This window comes from Rhipicephalus sanguineus, chromosome 6 (assembly GCF_013339695.2).
Source record: "Rhipicephalus sanguineus isolate Rsan-2018 chromosome 6, BIME_Rsan_1.4, whole genome shotgun sequence".
Classification (NCBI taxonomy): Eukaryota; Metazoa; Arthropoda; class Arachnida; order Ixodida; family Ixodidae; genus Rhipicephalus; species Rhipicephalus sanguineus.
The window spans coordinates 158,025,251-158,044,682 of NC_051181.1; the positions used below are offsets into that span (position 1 = coordinate 158,025,251).

The 19,432-nt window shown below is 40.8% G+C and overlaps 1 protein-coding gene across 7 annotated transcripts; it reads left to right on the forward strand.

Annotated features, from left to right (window-relative positions):
- Positions 1-81: 81 nt before the first annotated feature.
- LOC119396874 (polyphosphoinositide phosphatase) lies at positions 82-18,826 on the forward strand. Of its 7 annotated transcripts, XM_037664227.2 has the most exons (21): positions 86-437; positions 967-1,065; positions 1,154-1,280; positions 1,359-1,515; positions 1,601-1,651; positions 2,606-2,771; positions 3,723-3,831; positions 4,588-4,713; positions 5,333-5,433; positions 6,472-6,634; positions 7,299-7,530; positions 8,215-8,458; positions 9,069-9,127; positions 9,303-9,469; positions 10,257-10,398; positions 11,498-11,556; positions 13,062-13,209; positions 15,922-16,174; positions 17,091-17,170; positions 18,283-18,366; positions 18,649-18,826. In XM_037664227.2, the coding sequence occupies exons 1-21, from the start codon at positions 333-335 to the stop codon at positions 18,806-18,808; spliced, it is 2,832 nt and encodes a 943-aa protein (XP_037520155.1). In that variant the 5' UTR covers positions 86-332; the 3' UTR covers positions 18,809-18,826. The 7 variants fall into 7 exon arrangements, 6 of the variants coding, with proteins under 6 accessions (XP_049273221.1, XP_049273220.1, XP_037520154.1 ...); XM_037664226.2 differs by having other exon boundaries at positions 85-437; positions 1,154-1,515; XM_049417262.1 differs by lacking the exon at positions 967-1,065 and having other exon boundaries at positions 87-437.
- The last annotated feature ends 606 nt before the right edge of the window (positions 18,827-19,432 follow it).

Below are 19,432 nucleotides of genomic sequence, written 5' to 3' on the forward strand. Positions count from 1 at the left end.
AGCTTTTAGTGTATGGGAATTTTTTCATGGTTGAAACGGAAGGTGGTTTGTTTACATCACGTGATCTTTTCTGCTGCCAGCCACGATAAGGCAGCCGCCTACATGAAAACATGTAACTTTGGAATGTGTTTCACCGAGAAAATTAGTGTTTTGAGATTATCGCCCCGGTATGAGCACTTAAAGTCTGTACGAGCCGAATTTCAACCGGAACATTCGTGACGCACGCGTTGTGTTGCGTGTTTTTACGCGTGTGCAGCGGTAGGCGCCTTTCGCCTTATGAGAACCCTTTTTGACGTTGCCTCGTGAAAGAAACCCGTGGTTCTCAATCGTGAATGATGGCGTACTCAGAGAAGCGCAGGACGCCCACTGCAACAACGATGGCCTTGCAACCGATCATCAGTTCAGTGCAGCGAATGGCCCTTTACGAGACGAAACTGGTGCGACTCACGTTTTGCATTCCATTCATACGTATGGATGCGTACTGCATCTGTTACCAAATGGTTGTCACGATTACGAAGTTGCCACATGAAAGCCGCTACCGCGTGTCTTTTAAATGCATTGTTTCTGATTGCTCTTGCTCAGTCGCAGTAATTTGCGAATACCAGTGTCACACGGTGCACTGCTGATCGCGATTAAGCCCGATCGCGATCGAATTTCTCGACAGATTGGCCCCCTTCTGCAGCTTGCGTAAAAGAACCAATCACGATCAAAATATTCGATCTGGAGCAGGCCCGATCAAGATCAAAGGTGACCGTGTGGCGCAGTTATTCGCTCACTGTAAAGCTTCCAGTTTAAAACGGTGCTGTGCAGTGTGTGACAAGCCCTTCATGAATTAAATTGTACAGCATCTGAGTGCTACATTTGAAACTTGTGAAATGCAAACTTCTCACGCGTTCTAAGCCGTTCCCTGCGCGGACGTGCGTGGGCCTCCTAACACCGATTCTCCGTATTTATGCTACTTTACAGAAGTATTACCTAGTCGGCTCGAATAACACGCAAACCAAGTTTCGCGTGTTGGAGATTGACCGGACGGAAACTAATAAGCTGCTTGTATTTGATGACAAGGTTCGTGGACTTTACTTGTGCTTTCGTGGTAAGACGCGACCGAGTAATAACCCTTTTGCCTCGGTTGATGTTCCCGGCACACTTCTAGGTTGAGTACAACAATCGAGAGATACGGGAATTCCTCAGTGAAATTAATCAAGGAAAAAAGATGCCCAAAACAGGACAGAAGGGTGGCTCTGGCCTCAACAGAACAGTGTCTGCATTTGGCATAGTTGGTAAGCTACTCATTCTGCATCAGTCGTGCTTCGACTCTATTCTATCCGGTAGTGGTAAAACAGCAGCATCTATTTCAGGTTTTGTGAAGTTCCTGGAAGGATACTACATTATACTGATCACGAAGAGGAGACGCATCGCCATTGTGGGGCATCACACAATTTACAAAGTGGAGGACACGCGCATGGTCTACCTGCCAAACAACACTGACCACAGTATTCATCCTGATGAAAACAGGTGGAGCGGCATTTTAAATCTATGCTATGTAGCTTTTTGTTTGGTTCTGTACAAGCTATACATTTTATTGCCTCCTTTGCTTTAGATATGTGAAAATTTTCCAGAATGTCGACTTGTCCAGCAATTTTTACTTCAGGTAAGCACCTTAATTGCTCAATGAGAAGGTTGGTTAGTCATTACACATTAATCTCAAGTGCATCTATCTTCGTGTACTTGGCCATCAACTCCTAGTATGAACACTGTGCAGTGTGATTGCACTGTGCAAAATGCCAGCATACATGGTGCAGCCACACATCAAAGTAATCCAGCACAGGGCCTTCGAGACAAGGCTTTGTGTCATTTGCTACAGCACAGCGGTGCACTGTGCTCACTTTGCAGTGACGATCGCCTAACTCGGTGAATGCTTACAGTACATTAGCTGGACAAACTGCCTTAACTGGGAACACTACTGCCATCAATTTCACCATTATAGGTTTATTATGGAAGAGAGAATGAAAGGGAAAGCTTCATTTTTAAATTTCGTGCTGAAACTCCTGCACATAAACGTCAGCGCAACGTCACGGATTTCAAAGTGTTTCTTCATATATTGGCCACATTGCCTGAACAAAATTTTATCTCAAAACTTTAAATGTTTAAGTCTCTGGCCTCCTCACAGGACAATGTACTTCATATTTACTGATTGAGAACTATGTAGGCCCTAGTAAAGGCCATCAAAATCTATGACGTCACGGCAACTTGGTGCGGAAACTTCAAGGTTGCGTTGCCACCTGCATTTTCTCACCAAGCGTCTTCTTGCAGAAATAGATGGGATTTTGGTATCGTAAATGAGTAATTTAGTAATATGAGAAAAATTGTTTCTTTTTAGTGTCCCTTTAAAGGCATTGTGCACCTGCATTGTTTTGGTTTGATTTGTGGCCACTCTGTGTGCCTTGGCACTTTTCGCAGCTTGGCAAGCTGCGTTGTGTTCACAATAAGTGTAGACCACCCTGCACGTGCGTGATCTGTATGAACATGGCTGCTTTACCATGGGCTCTATGGTAGAGGTTCTGAAGCAGAATCTCGGTTGTGCCATGCACTTTCCTTCTTACAGCTACAGCTATGACCTGACGCACACGCTGCAATACAACCTTACTCCACTTGCCTGCATTGTTCCCAAGAAACCAACAACATTCAGGAGTGAGTCGGAAGACTCTCTGTCCTCGTCGAGAGTTTCTGAAGTGGAAGTGGCCGACACCTGGGACTTGCTTCCCATTGATGTGAGCCTGCAGTTTAGATTTATAGTAACATCAAGGTGCTCATCACTGATAGGGATAAGCGTTTAATTGAACCGATGAAGCGGTGATTCAAAGCCCTTTTTTATGTAGGTATATGGTAGAAAGGGGTAGATTGCCACAGAAAAAAAAGCCCAAACATTTCTTAATTATTTGCTGAAAGCTTAGTGCATTTATGTCAAGGTGTACAGGTGCTTCCTTGTGTTTACTCTTAGTGAAATTGATAATATAAGTAAGGAACTCATTTGAATAGATAAATTCTGTGTGTGTTCGTCGTCTCCTGTCACCATCCCCTAGTTTATTCACAAAAGCCTCATGATATTATAAATCATTCAGTACAACAAAGAATCAAATATTTCTCACAGATATCACCATGTAACAACTATGTTTTTAATTTCTCTACAATAGAAGCATATATACTTGTACAGCTTAACCTGATATTAATATTTTGTGTCTCTTTAAGAAAGAAAGCTTAACTTCCTCAGTTCAATGTCTACATTTTCTTAGATGTGCACCACATACCTAAGTGCACAGCACGTACTTCCCAACTTCCACTTGCACGTTTAGCCCGTGAGCAATGTTGCCATTTTCATAACTTTATTCTTTACTCGGGTTTAGGAAGGCCCCTAATTATTCCCCATTGCGAATTGCTGTGATGTACTGACATTATACATGCCGTGACCAGTGATGTCGCAGACAGTGTGTATGTTCTGTATCTTTCGTGCCCTGTGGATGGAAGTGGGGCTCGTAAAGCGAAACAGCATGCAGGCAGATGTGGAAAATTTCAGTTACTTTGGCATTGCTTAGATGCCTGGTAGATTACAGACATGATTTCTACCATAATATGATCTATACACTACAGATGTGTTGTTTTTCAATATTCAAATCTTGCAATGGGCCCTTCAATAGTATCCATCAAATCTGGTAATATTTCAGGACTCCTACAAGCCTACATACAAACTTCCTGGAAGGCGATTTCGAAGTGTCGGCAAGGAGGCCAGCATAGAAAATCCGTCAAACATTGTGTTCAGTAACTTGTCTGACGGTGAGTGCAAGTTTCCTTAAATTTTTTGCTGTTGGTGCATTACCGCATGCGTGTGTGTGTGCACGTGTGTGTGTTTCTGGGTGTGTGTGCATGAACGCATTTGCTCATTATTTATTGTTTAGCCTGCATTTTTTCTATGTGTATGTGCCCAATGTTGCCGTTTTATTATATGCAAGTAATAGTATTAAAACACGGTGTATAGATTTCATCTCCAATTCTCACACACTGATACCATATGCATGAAATGTTGTATCCGTAAACAAACCTCTGCTGAAGTGTGGGCAAGTTCAGAGCACTGCAAGTCTCGTAGCAAGGGGACCAAATCACAAGGCATCACTTGTAAATATGTTGACTTTGTGCATAGACTTGTTTAACTGATTGTCCAATAGTTGTACAAAACCATGTTTTGTACAAGCATAATGGATGATAGTACTAACTAGTTTCACTATACATAGCATGTACCTCTTATGCGTTGCTTGTTATCCATGTAAAGTGAGTTCAAGAGGGTTTGAAGTCGAGCTTAATGGTACAGGTCCGCCGAAGAAAACAGTACTATTAAAACACGAACGAGAAAAGAAAGGAAGAGTACGGGATGAGCTCTCATCCTGTCTTGTCCGTGCTTTAATATTGCTGTTGTTAAGCTGTTTATTGGACGGCACTCAGCGACTCAGCGATTTCTTCGATGGAAGTGAGCTCGCGCCTCCACAACATTAAAAAAGTCTCTTGCAGTTTCGTTATTGAGCTGCTCTATTTCAGGCACATGCTTTGCTGGACGTACAAAACCTAACTGGAGGTATGTGTGGAATTCTTACCTCCTGGAACCAGTGGAACTCCACACAGATTGGCTTCTTTATGTTACGCATGGTTTTGTTGGTCAGACCAGTATCCTTTTGTGTGGCAGGGTGGTAGGGAGATACCTTTGCAGCAGGTCCGTAGCCAGAAGGGGGCCCTAGCCCCCCCCCCCCTGAAATTTTGGCAATGCAGAGGCAGCAAAAATAAATAAGAAAAATAGGCATTTTTCTCAAATAGTCAATGTTTTCAGGAAGTGCCCCCCCCCCCCCTCCCGCCGAAAAAAATTCCTGGTTACGGGCCTGCTTTGCAGTGAGTGCTTTTCAAAATGTGGTTACCCCAGAATTGTTAGATTTTGCTGTTAAGTATATCATGCAGGTCTGTTTGTGCACTAATAAGTGTAGACTCTCGTTAAATGGAAACTGAAGGGACCAAGAAAATATGTTTTGTTTAACAGGAGTTCCATTTACTGAGAGATGAACAGGGTTGCAGTATTCAGGTATGAGACCAATCATACTAGAGGCAGTTGTTCTATTTAAGCAACAATTCCGTTAAAGAGATTTCCGTTTACTGAGAGTCTACTGTATATCTCATCCCTGGCATAGTGCCCAGGCTGACAGCATTTTTGTTTTATTTTGTGTTATGAGCAAGTATACGTGTGAGCTTTCTAATTATATGCCCTCTTGTTATTTCCTTAAACACTGTAACCCAGATATTAGTGTGTATGGCCGTCCCATATATCTCACTCTCATTGCCCGCCGTTCCCAGAAGTTTTCAGGAACAAGGTTTCTGAAGAGGGGTGCCAACTGTGAGGTTAGTAAGCTTATACATACGCACACCTGTCCTTGCTTTTTCAAAGCCTGCGAGTCAACTGTCAATGCTAGTGAGCTCACTGTTTGAATGCACCACAATGCATTCTGTGTGGCGCAGCCCATTTTACAAGTCATTGATTTTGACATTTACTGCTAGTACGTTACAAGTTCTGAGTCAATTGAGCAATCTTGTACAGGCTGTGTATGTACCACAGTGATATAATGTCCAGTGGGACACATTTCATAGCACTGTGCAACATAGGGAACAAGAAAATGAGCATTATTTGCTATAATGGTTGGGGCATTCTGTTCGAGAGCACAAGGTCGCAGGTTTGATTCCGGTAGTTGCATTCCTGTGGGAATAAGTAAAAAAACGGCACTCATTTACTGAAATTTAGGTGTATGTTAAAGTCTTCGATGTTAATGTAGCAGCTCATAAAGTCGAGGACGAAAAAGGAGTACGGTAAACTTTTTGTAATGCACCAGTAGAATGCAAAGTTAATATCGGATCATATTTCAAGTACGTTCTGTTTTGTATGCATTGTGCAAATATGAACGTGTTAAAGCACCACATAAAAGGAAATGCATTAGATTAAGTCACTGTGTAGTGACGGTGCTATGCACTGAAATATTGGATACTAAACTCATTGAACAGTACAGCTGAAGGATAGTTGGCATGTTCTGGTTGACATCAATGTTTACAGTTTCTGCAGTTTAGCCTGTGCACGAAGTAATGTTCTTGTGTACTGCAGCTGTGACATGTCATCAAGTAACACTGATGTAAACGTTGCGCATTGACAAGCACTATATAGTAAGAATTAACCCAGAGGTGCCAGATGTAATGGCTCCAAGTAAGAGCACTTTGCTATGTCCTTCAAAGCTATAGCTTGTATTTTGGAAGGAAAAATCAGGCTAATTAATATAGTAACAAACATTATAAACACAGCGCTAGGTCTCGACTTCCTTAATTGTCCATTTCATTGTAACTATAATTGCGGTATAACAATGAACATATCTTCTTTATCACTTCATCTGGCAGGGCGACGTTGCCAATGAAGTGGAAACGGAGCAAATCGTCCATGATTCCTCGGTGTCCTCCTTCACAAGTGGCAATTTCACTTCATTTGTGCAAGTCCGGGGTTCAATTCCTTTCAGCTGGTCACAGGACATCTCCAAGATGGTTCCTAAGCCAGCAATTAACTGTATGTCTCAACATTCACTCATATTTCAGTAGTAGAGTCAGTGGAATGGAAGGCACCTATGCTATGAGAGAGAATGTAATATCAATGATGTTTTACCCTGCCATCCCTGATCACAGCACAAGTGCAATCGCTGCATGCTGTGTTGAGAGCAAGTATTTTGTTATGCAGCGATCAGGTTCATTTACATTTTTGAAAGCTAACTGCTATGAAATTTCATCTTAGCTTAACTTGTTATAGCTAACACACACCATTGAACCAACTTTGACAAAGCTGCTGGACAGGTAATTGTCCCATGCTCTTATTCACACCTTTTAAATAGTACCTAAGCATACAATGCATGGCTCTGTGGTTAGCAATTATGATGCAAATCCCAGGTCACAGAGATTTTGAATGCATGGCCTAATCTGTGTGGCCATACTGAGAAACCATATAGGTTCTCAACATTCTGTATTCTGCATTTATTTACGAGTGCCATCGCAAAAATGCCTATATTTGCTAACTTTTCATGACACATCTGCTGCTGTTATTTTAAACGTAAGATTCAGCATGTAGGTTCCTTTATGTCTATGCTATCTGAAACTATACTTTTTTTTTTTTTCATTTTAAAATTTCAGTGCAGCTGGACTCTAACTTGGTTGTGCAATGGCTGCATCTTTACGTGCAGTGGACCTTGTGGACCCGTACTGTTTCGCAGCAGGTCGGCACTTCAACCTGCTGCTGCGGCAGTATGGTGCACCCGTCGTCGTTCTCAATTTGGTGAAGAAGCGTGAGAAGCGCCGCCACGAGAGCCTCCTAAGCGACCCCTTTTTGGACAGCATCGATTACCTTAACCAGTTTCTCCCTCGTTCCCACCACATTGCCTACCTGGCGTTCGACATGGCTAGAAACAACAAATTGTTAGTATATTCTCTCTGCACTTAATTGCCTCATTTCTGTAATAAACCCATTGCCTAACAGTACTTGCAAGGCTTCATAAAATTCAATGTTTTTGAGGGTTACTTGCCAAGCCAAATGCTACTTTAGATTTCAAGAGATTTGAAATAAACAAGAGTTTAGCAGACCCTTCTATATTTCTTCATGTCTCTGTGTACTATTTATTCAGATATAGTTGTAGGTGTAACATATGCAACATTCAACATCTCTCTTAGAGGTCTTGAAAGCACAGTGAGTGATCTTGATGTTCCCAAGTGCACTACTGAAACTTCTGAGATGCATTTAAAATGTTGAAAGCACAGGAAATAAAGTACTTTTCTCTGCATAATTATTGTTACATTAGTGTGTTGCAGTCAGCATTTGCAGTGGACTAACCATAGCCTTAGCTCATGTAACGCAATTGAGGTTAAGGAAACAGTGATGGTAAGCCATAGAAGGCAACTGTTAAATCATTGGTTCAGTGTATGTGCAAAAGGCATGGCTCTATGATATAGTGAAAGGCTTTCAGGCATTACAAGTTATATTTACACAAGTTAAAAGTTTGGTGTGTACAATTTCTAAAATAAATTAGTACACCACTCAAAGGCAGCTTGCATTAGATTTTTTTTTATGAATCAGTGCATTTTGCTTGGCATTCACCAATGCAGAAAAGAAGCCAATGTGATGGGCCGCCTGTCAGACATTGCGCACCACATCCTGCGCAAGACAGGCATATTCCACACTCACGGCAGCCAGGTTGGCCCCCTGCCTACGCCATACATGTTGGGAGGTGCCATGACCACCTACGGAGCACGGCTGCAGACGGGCGTTGCGCGTGTCAACTGTGTTGACTGCTTGGATCGCACCAACACGGCCCAGTTTGCCCTCGGGAAGTGTGCCCTGGCTTTTCAGGTCGGTACAACGTATATGCCAAATGAGTGCTGCTGTAAGCTGTGCACTCATTAAGAAGGCCCTGCAGAAGTTAGTTGACTTCTCGTGATGGAAATCAGGGTGACAGATACCACGAATGTGCAATCTTAACAAAACGTTCTGCAAGTCATTTAAGTAAACAGGGCCACAAGAAACTATGACCGAGGTGACGCCACAGATCAGGGAAAGTGACATATGCTGATAGAAAAATTCGTCATTGGGTGATAGTAAAACCTAGCTGATGATAAAAACTGACTCAAATTGAGGGAACTTTATTTGCTGATAGCTGTTCATCAAAGGCAAATAAGTGTTATTGAAGATATTCCTCAAACATACCTAATTTACTTTTGAGCATTGCAGAGAAAAACATTTTGTTTGAACTAGTGAGGTGTTCTAGTCAGTCCACAGCAATCACTGTGTGAATAGTATGTACAGATCGCATGTCTTGTGCATGAACTTATCCACCTCGCTTTAAATGAGGTGCTTGAAACAGATATTTTCCAATCAGGAAAATTGTAGTGTAAAGTTTATTGTATGCTACCGTTCAAGCATCTGTGCATTTTTGTCTAATGATGTGTTGTTTTCTGTGCAGCTGAATGCTCTTGGTGTCCTTCCAAAGCCGGACCTGGTTTTTGACACCGACAGTGTTCGGTATGGAACCAATTCCATGTTGAATTTCGATAAAACTACCGGAGCTGAACATCTTTGATCCCACTACCACTGGCCTGACTTCAGCATAACTTGCAATTCTTAGTTTCAGCAAAGTTTTAGCCTTGATCTGTCACATCACAAGTAATGATTGTACTTGACTATCTGTGTTTTGTAGCATGTTGGAAGTTCTCTATGAGGACCATGGTGACACCCTGGCCCTGCAGTATGGTGGTTCTCAGCTGGTCCATCGTGTGAAGACATACCGCAAGATTGCACCCCTTTCTTCACACTCCAGGGACATAATGCAGACCCTCTCTCGCTACCTCAGCAATACATTCTCGGGTAAGAACAACCTTTCATTTACAGGTTAACGCACAGTACAATGCACTGTGTAAAATAGAAGCAAACTGATGTGTGTCACTTACACCACTGGTCTTCCAGCTACAAGTACAAATAAATCCTGTCAGCACACTGCACTGTTGTGTAGATAGGTGCCAGTAGCAGCATTCACAAGTCATATTCTATAAGAATGCATGGTTGCACAGTTACTGGAGGCAGTAATATTGCATGTGATCTACACTTGTTTGTCCCTTTTAATAGTCTACCACTCTGTGCAGCGCAGTTTATTCTAATAAAGCTGATACATCTACACATTTCTTCAGTTTGCACAAAATACTGCGGCTGATGTGATGCATTACCTAGTGTCGTTGGATACACACTGTACCAATGGTAAGCTGTATATTAAATGTGCAAGCAGCATATGTAGTATTTATTAGTTGTCAAATTTTCCAGTGTATAGGGCTTCTGTCTGAGAATACTTTGTCTTAAAATGAATCACTTTTATTACAACTTTACTCTCAAATTCATAAGCAGCATATTTGGTACTGTCCACCAACAGCTTCTTATGTGCTTAGTATAGGGTTTGTCAATCTCTGCTATCATGCTCTTATTGTCATTAATTAGTGCACTTTCTAAAGTAATCATGTTTGTCTGTTTGCGTAAACTTAAAATTAAGCGCTTTATTGCTGAAGGTGTACTGCTTGTTACACTTCCTCAGCACATACCATCTCTTCTTTTTTATTTCCATTTGACATAATTTGTACATTTGTGTCTCGCCACTTACACGCAGATGCTGACAAACAGAATGCCATAAACCTTTTTCTTGGGGTCTACCGGCCCTACGAGCATAACTTTGCACTTTGGGACCTCACGACAGACTACTACTTGCATAATTCCATCCCAGCTGGCAGGCTACTGTGCCACCGCAACCCGTGAGTCTGTGCACAATTTTGCTTACCTTTCTATCACACTTGTTTATGAACAGATATTTCGTGTGTGAACCTGCGTGCATTGTATAATTTTGTGAGTGAACATCTTCATTTTATAGGTAGCATGCAATACTTCTTAATATAAGCTGTGAGAAGAGGGATAATAAACAGTGCATTGGGTCATTATAAAAAAAAGGAACTCTCCCCCCCTTGATATTGAGAATAGGAGGATGCATATGTACACAGTGTAAGAAAAAGTGCTCCCTGATATAAAATGGTATTGTAACAGTTGTACTGCCACCAGATGAATTGAAGAGTGGGGTGCGCGGACAGGGAATTGGAAAAGTGTTGACTGATTCAAACAGCACTCCCACACTGTGTGGAATAATCAGCCAGCACTGCTTAGAATGTACTGCATAGCATCCTGGGAAAGCTAAGTCTGCAAGTCCTGGGAAAGCTAAGTATTGCAAGCAGCACAATGTAATAACTTGAAAGCCCGACCTAACAAGATTTTGACTGATGCCAATTTTGTAAACCATTGCTGCCGCATGGCCGTGGTGGAAAAGTGACGCATTTGGCCACGCTAACGGACACGCGAAGACGCCAATACTAAATGGGCAAGGTCTTGTGATGTGGCAGAGATTCCCTAGAAGTAGGTGGCATGATTAAACATGTGCTGCCTCTAAACATACTGTGTAGCCATCTTGGTATTAGGGAATTCTCTGTAATGGTTACACATCATGCATGTAACACCAAGTCATACATTGCTTCGGTGCACACCTCAGTCAGTGTTGACTAAGCAACATAAAAAACCTCCATAAATTCTTACACTTCAAATACGGGATGAAATCCATGTCTGTTAATTAATAATAAATTTATTACAATATTACAGAGGAATGTAGGCCTCCTTCGATGATATCACCGTATACTCATTGCGAGCAATCGAAAAAATGTCTTTTTTTATCTATTATTGCCAAAGTAAGCCTACCGTATGTCTATTTCATGTGTAATATAAAATGCCACGCTGTTCACCTTCACTGCTGTCAGGTTTTCAGTTCAAGATACTTGCTCATTTATAAAGCGAAATTTTCTCCATTTTCAGTTACACTTGCTGGTTTGATGAAGAAGTTCCCATGTCTCTGCCATTTGCTGTTGAAGAAGGTTAGTTATTTCACCTTTATCCTGCTGCTGTTGTTTTTTATTGTAACAGAACAGAAGGTACAGAAATTGGTTTTACTCTTGAAGCTTTCCAGTGTCTTTTTTGTAAAGTCACTTACTTGTGACAGTAAACAGACACTAATGTGAGACACTAAATCAATTTAGGTTACTAAATTATTTCCTGAGAACTCCACTTTTGTCATCATAGGTTCATTATTAAAGGAGAAAATTGAGGTCGTAGATTCATTTCTGAATTTCGCATCGAAACCTCGGCACTTGAATGCCCATCTTACATCAGGGATTTCAGTTCTTCATTTTTTTTTTCCGTATTTTGGCCACATTGACTCAGTAAAATTTCCTGAAGCTTATTAGGTTAAGCCTGGCTCCCTTAGAACACAATGTAATTAATCTTCACTGACAAAGAATTGTGCAGGCCGTGGCAGACGCCTGGCCGCCATTGTGGTACAGTGGTTACGATGCTTGGCTGCTGACTCGAAAGATGTTCGTTTGACTCTGGCAGTGGCGGTCACATTTCGATGGATGTTAAATGCTAGAGGCCCGTACGCTTAGATTTAGCTGCACGTTAAAGAACCCCAGGTAGTCGGTATTTCTGTAGCCCTCCACTACAGCATGCCTCATAGTCATGTTGTGGTTTTGGCGCATAAAACCCCCACAGTTATTATTTATTAGCTGATGCCATTAATGTCTATCGTGCCACAGTGAACCGCAGGAACCTCAAAGCACTGTCGCCTCCTGTGTTTTCTTTTTGCGAATTTTTCTGCTTATCGAGCGTGTTCCCACAGCAGTGACGGTGCTTTTGATACTACTGCAAAAGGGTAATAATACTAATACAAGAGAAATCATCTTTCCCTTTAATGACCTTTGAACTACAGCTACCTGGTGATGGCAGTGGACTATTTTAAGTGCTATCATGCTGCTTGCGATAGAGGAGTATAGCTTAATAGTAGTCACAGTTTGATATACAGGGAGGAATGATGTTTGCCCGACTTAAACAGGTAATTTCTGCTGATTAATTAAAAAACTGACAAGGTCCTTTACTCATCTGCCTCAGTCGACTCGAAGGTGAGAGCCATCTTCTTTTTCTTCTAGTCAATGTATTGAACCTCCCGTGCCCCCCTCCGAAACCTTTCTTCAACTAACGTGGTTTTGCAGTGCCTCTAGGATTGGAGGCATTTGTAAGCTTTCTGTACGTCACCTTGTTTTACAGTGCCTCCGGGATTGGTCCACCTTTGACCAAGCAGTGATGTCATGTGATGACGTCACAAATTTTGGTGATCTGTGACGTCATGATGACATCATATGAGGACGTCATGACATGATGATTTTCTTCATGAATCATGTTGACTCCGTCGACATGAGACACCGCCAAAGCGGGATGCTGGTCAATTTTTGCGTTTGATGAGGCATCTAAGGCTTTTGCCTTATTAACAGTGTTAGGTCATCTAAACTTTTTGGCGACATATAGCATTAATTTCTTTCTTAAACAGTGCTGAAGTACCACGGCAAGTCCCTTCTGGAAGTGATGAAACTGGAGGCCACCAACGAGAAGGTGGATGGCTTTGTGGAGCTCTACAGGCCATATGAGATGTCAAGCCTCAACGACCTTTTTATGTATAACCTGAGCCATTCTGTCAGGTAGGGCATCCTTAATGAGCACCCTTATGTAGGCAGGCAGCTGCTTGTGTTTGTGCTGTTATAAATTTAACGTAATAAAGGCGTTATCCTCAAAGTGATGAAAAGTCGTCAAACGGGAAATGTCGCTCAGTGTTTCGACAGGGGAACTTGCCTATGTTAGGGCAGCAACTGGTTTTTTCGCCTTGTCCAAACGCTGGCTCCAACAACATCCCCTCTTCGACGGTTTCTTGTCGCTTCAAGCCTGCATTTTCCTCTGAACCACATTCCATCCTGTTTTCCAGTTTTTAAAGGCAATAGATCCATCAACACTGTATTGGTGGGAATAAATTTATATTATTATTATTATTATTATTATTATTATTATTATTATTATTATTATTATTATTATTATTATTATTATTATTATATTATTATTATTATTATTACAGGTTAAGGCAGTTGGCACAGCTGATGCTGTGTCGCTAGATGAAGATTCCATTTCAGAATGCATTAAGCGCTTGAAACCATCCTTTTCAGCTGGCCCAGATGGCATCCCCTCTGCCATACTAAAAGCCTATAGCAGTATACTTGTCCCAGTATTGACTACCATATTTAATAAGTGTCTGCATGCTTCAACGTTTCCTAGCATGTGGAAACTGCTCGTGTTTTCCCAGTGTTTAAGTCTGGCTGTAAAAGTGACGTCTCGAACTACCGCCCTATTTCCCTTCTTTGTGCCGCATCCAAATCTTTGAGCTTGCTCTTCACAAAATATTGTCTTTTGATGTAAAAAATTCATTGATTGTGAATCAGCATGGGTTTCTCGCTGGCCGCTCAACTGTCACTAATCTTGCCAGTTTCATGATGCAAGTCTCCACGCCTATTTCGCAGAGAGGACAGGTTGACGCTATTTACTGTGACCTTAGCAAAGCTTTTGATGTTGTCAGCCATTCGCTGCTTGTGGATAAACTTGCACACTTTGATGTTGATTCTTCAATTGTGAATCTCCTCCATAGCTATCTTCTTGATAGATTATGTTACGTTGCCGTTAATGGCCAAACGTCCTCTTTGTATAAAGCTACTAGTGGGGTTCCTCAAGGGTCGGTACTGCCCCACTCCTCTTTTAATTATGTTAATGATGTTTCTTCTGTCATTCGGAATTCTTCTTTCCTTTTGTATGCCGATGACATAAAGATATTTACGGAAATTCATTCAGTTATCGATTGTCGCTTGCTGCAATCTGATTTATGTTCTTTTTCTGAATGGTGCAGGAGCAATAACCTCTCCCTAAATATTTCAAAAACCAAGGTAATGAGTTTCACTCGAAAACATCTAGTGTGCCATTTTTATATTCTGTCAATTCTGTGTCGTTGTGTAAGGTATGTGAGATCAATGATCTAGGTGTTCTTTTGATAGCACCTTACACTTTTCTGCTCACGCCAAGCGTGTTGCTTTGCGGGGTCTTCGCACCCTAGGCTGTGTTTGCAGAATGTCTAGAGAATTCCGTTCTCCTGTGCCCTTCCGAAAATTGTACACCGCGCTATGTCTTCCTCAACTAGAGTATGCATCTGTGATCTGGAATGGCATTCCTAATTCCAGCAGCAACGCCATTGAGCGAGTCCAGAAAAAATTCCTCAGCATATATAACCATCGCTTTGCTAAAAATGACTCTGGATCTCGTTCAAGTACTGCTGAATTATTATCACTGCCATCACTTCACTGCCGACGAAATCGCTCTGATCTCTTATTTCTCTACAAGCTAGTCCACGGTATCATATCCTGCCCTGTACTTCTCAATTGTGTAAATTTTCGAATTCCGCGTAAGTTAACCAGAGAGAACAGACCGTTTCATGTACCCGCCTGCTTCTTCCAACACTCTACCGTTCACAGAATAAAAAGTCTCTATAATGGTAATTTTCTTGATCTTGACGTTTTTCATAGCCCACAATCATTGTTTTTATCCGAGCTTTGCACTGTTTTGACATAGTGTGGCACAATGTACAAAGTCATCCCTTCTCAGTCTTTCCACATAGTTGTATATATGCAATCTAATTTTTATGCCCCGTCAATATTTCTCGTGTTGTCTTATTTTACTCCTCCCCTATTGTTCATTTCTCTTTGTCTACGTGTTTTTGCTCTTTTTATTTCTGAAAACCTGTCTGTATTGTATTGTTTATTTTTATTGTATTTTTTTGCGTGCACCAGCACAAAGACCTTACGGTTGTTCCTGGGCACGTTAAATTAAATCATTGATTGATTGATTGATTATTATTATTATTATTATTATTATTATTATTATTATTATTATATTATTATTATTATTATTATTATTATTATTATATGCACCATATTTTTCCATTATTTCTTTGCAACTGGAATTAATCTCAACATCAGCTATTGCCTTTATTTATGACTGTCAATAAATGCAAGTGGATAAGGATTAAAAGACGAAGTTAACCTCTTTTTCTTTAAGCAGTAGTTAAACATAAATTTCGATTCACCTAACGTAACCTAACCTAGTCTTGTCTGTAGCAAAAAGCCATAATGTTGGCAGTGCTACAAGTGTTATTTGTTATTCATTTCGTTGTAAAAAAAATACGAGGGTGGCTTTGAAATGGCTTTGTATTGCTGCCTTTATGTCAACAACAGGTAGACCAGTAGCACCTTTTTTTTTTACGGTTGGTTGATGTGTCCATGTGGTTTGGCTAACATTCGCATGACTGAATTTTTTTATAGGGACATCATGCCAAACTCTGCCACGGACTACAGCCCATTTTCAGTGCGGATCAGGCCCGGAAAGCATCGAGAAAGTGCTGGCGGCAACAAGCCCCCCAATCCTTCTGTGACTGGCATCTCATCGACCATGTCCACTTCCAGTGGTGCCAGTGACTCGGACAGCTCAGTTTCGAGCGATGCAGACCCAGAGTTTATGGTTGAGAGTGATGAGTCATCCTCAAATGATCTGTCACAAAAGCCTTTCACATTCGAGGTTTGTTGCAGTACCAACTTTGTCCCTGGTGAAAAACGATAGCGAGGAATCTCTCAGTTTTATTTACATTAAAGCGAGAGATTAAAGGTTCCTTCATTTTGGAAGGAAGCTTTAAAAATGAAGATTCCTTCATTTTTTGGTAAAAATTCGTAAAGAAGCTGCTACACCCTGAACAAGTTCCCCGAAATTTGGGTTAAACTTGATTTCTCCCTTAAGTTTCATTTTTTCGTAGAAAGTTAAAATTAAAATGCAGGTGTTGCAAAATCAATAGATGCTACCCAAATTGTGTGAGCAAGTTGCAAAGGTATATCATACTAACATTCTTCATGAATGGGTATGACCACAGGCAGAGCTATTGTGGTCATGGGTCATGAATGCAGCTGTCACAGGTGTCTCAACTTTTGAAAAGTGCAAAGATTACTGCATCCACTATATTTGTGCTCATGAAAGTGCGCAAATGATGGTTGCTATGTCATGTGCTGCTTGTCATTCCATCATCAGATGCAGCTTTTTTTCCCTTTCATTCTTAATTTGCTTCACCCCAAACAATTGCGTATTTCTATGAAGTTTAGATTAGCGAGCCTTTACTGTCCACTGTTCAGTCAATTGACCTAAATTTCTAAGTGTCACTTTTTCTTAGAACATCAGGTTCTTGGCAGTCCTTGCGTTAACCACTGTGCAAGAGCAACACAATACTATGTGGTTGCTTCGTTGCTTCTTCACACAGGCAACATTCATGCATGAAATATGGGCTTTAGACGTGGCCCATAACCACATGAAGAAGAAATGTGCACAGTTTAGCAAGGCTTTCGCTAAATCTTGATAGCAGCCACGAACAACAAGCAGTTGTTGGAAAGACTGAATTTGCAGTGTCGTCGCATTATCCCTTACATGACTCTCCCATTATCTCGCACAGTCCGTCTTTCAGACAATGCAGCAGACTTATGGCAGAGAGATACATGAGCCTTCGCCCAAGGACCTTACCATATACAAGAGGTAAGCAATAACGACTGCGTCCTGCTGATATCCTTTATTTTCACGTCGTCCTTTGCTTTCGGTTTCTTGTTCAGTAAAACCAGATTAGATCTTGCTAATTCCTGCTGTAAAGACTTAACTTAGGTTTACGTCATCAATTTAATTTGTGCTAGTGATGGAAAGAAAAGCAAGCATGGATTTGTGTAGTGAGTGTAAGGTACAAATTTAACATGTACACATTCATACCATCTGAAATCCTCTGTCTCATGGCAAACCTTCTCAATGTATTCATTAATAGGAATGTGCAAATAGTATGGTATTATCATAGACAGTGTCAATTAGTAAGCAAGGGTGAACTGAATTGACCATTAAATACTTTTTTGTACAGTTTTCAGAAAATGAGTGGCCGTTTTCACCAATAGTGTAACACGATCTTCACATCCTAGCATATCTAACAATTGCTGGAAAATTACTGACCCTACACCTTTTTTTACAAAGAACTGCTTTATGAAGGCACAAATAAGTATAGCTTACACTTTGGACTCATTGCTAAGTCCTAATGACAGCAGTTTAGCTGAAAAATCTGATTACCTAAGTGGTGTAGAATGCTAGACTACAAAACTTCTTGTGTTTCATTCTACAATAAACATCAAGATGAAATTTGGCGCACTTTTTCATCAATTTTATGCTTGGTAGCACACGGTTGAATTTAAATGGCATTCAAAAACAATTTCACAAACTTGCGTATAGTGATATTCGATTTCAAAACCATGTCAAGGAGGGCAATATTAGATTTGTTACTGTTAGAATGTTTTGCCTATTCAGGCACTTACAGGCTTAACACTCATATCATAACTTTGCTGGGAAAGAAATACTTAAAGGTTCATTTAAGAGGAATATTAAATCATTTAGGTTATAGTGAACTAATCTTTCGAGGCATGCATGGAGGAAGTTAATGGTGAAAGAAATTAAGGTCAAAGCTGTACTGCAGCTGTGTGCTGCAATACAACTAATCTGCTTTACATATCAAGTGACAAGCTTGGTGACAATCCCATTTGGGGTTCACTTATTTATAGTAGCTTCGCATGCTGCCTGATCTCAGCGTGATCTTGCATGTCATATTTTTGTTCCAGGTTTGTAACACTGGGAAGAATGTCAGGAATGACTTGCAAGAATGATGCCAGTAACATCTCAACACCAAAGAGATCCCTGCAGTTGTACGTTGAATTTGTTTTAACAAGTTAGTCTTTACACACTTATGTTGCTTGTTGCAATGTTACCAGAATGTGCCCCTAGACAAGTCCATGACCTTCTTTATTTAAATTCGAGTAATGCAGGCATTGTAAAGGCCTTTCTTTTGATTATGTAATGGGAAGTGGCATGTTTAAAATCAAGAATAAAACAGTGAATATATATAAGTATAAAACTTAGCACAACACCAATCACATAATATCTGGAGTGACAGTGCTCTGATTTTTTGTTTTTCTTTGTCCCCCTAGGATAAGGCAGAGTGCTTTCACCATTGACTCCGTCTATGAAGTCAGCCCACCCCTGGTTCCTCGGTCATCGAGAGATATCTACCAAGTCTACGTCCAAAAGGGAAAACCGGGGCACCGATGCCTAACCAGCATTCGCTTGTTACATACCAGAGATTTGTAGCAAGCAAATATCACTAGAATGCATTAATTTATTTTTCTCCCTTATATGTATAACTCTAGTGCTTTTTGTACATATGTAAATTATGATGCTTAATATATTTGGTGGAGAAATGTGTATTAATAAATAGTTATATTTTCAACATGCCATGCCCATTCCTTATTTACTCTGGTTTGTGTGCACAAAAGAACATGTCATAGCAAGTGAAACATGAACAAGAAAGTACAAAGTGGAACAGCTTTAGCATGCTATAAATCGAAATTACATCTCACACTGCAAGTTATGTAAATGCCAGAGATTGTTTCAGCCTCAGAATAAACATGCAAGATGTGCTGACCAGGGGCAGGTACAGGATTTCTCCGAATAGGGTGTCGGCTTATGGTAAGTCTGATACTTAAAGGTGATTTCCGGGCGTCAACACCCATACTCGGCTTATACATTCAAAATGAAAAAGAGGGGGGTGGGCTCGTGTTGTGTTCTTTGTGTCGTCGTACATTCAAGTGCTTTGCATCATAGAAATATCAGCTTTCCTTCAATATTGTTGAGCGGCGGTGCCGTGATGATGTTGGAATCGTCTCTTTGACGAGCGGTGGCTATTTTATACAAGTCAAATAGTATAATATTCAA

Bases quoted from the DNA above. Each gene is read 5' to 3' on its own strand.
- LOC119396874 (XM_037664226.2), top strand. From the start codon at position 333: ATGATGGCGTACTCAGAGAAGCGCAGGACGCCCACTGCAACAACGATG. The intron at 13,210-15,921 runs GTAGGGCATCCT...ATTTTTTTATAG, and splicing joins AACCTGAGCCATTCTGTCAG to GGACATCATGCCAAACTCTG. The intron at 16,175-17,090 runs GTTTGTTGCAGT...TATCTCGCACAG, and splicing joins AAAAGCCTTTCACATTCGAG to TCCGTCTTTCAGACAATGCA.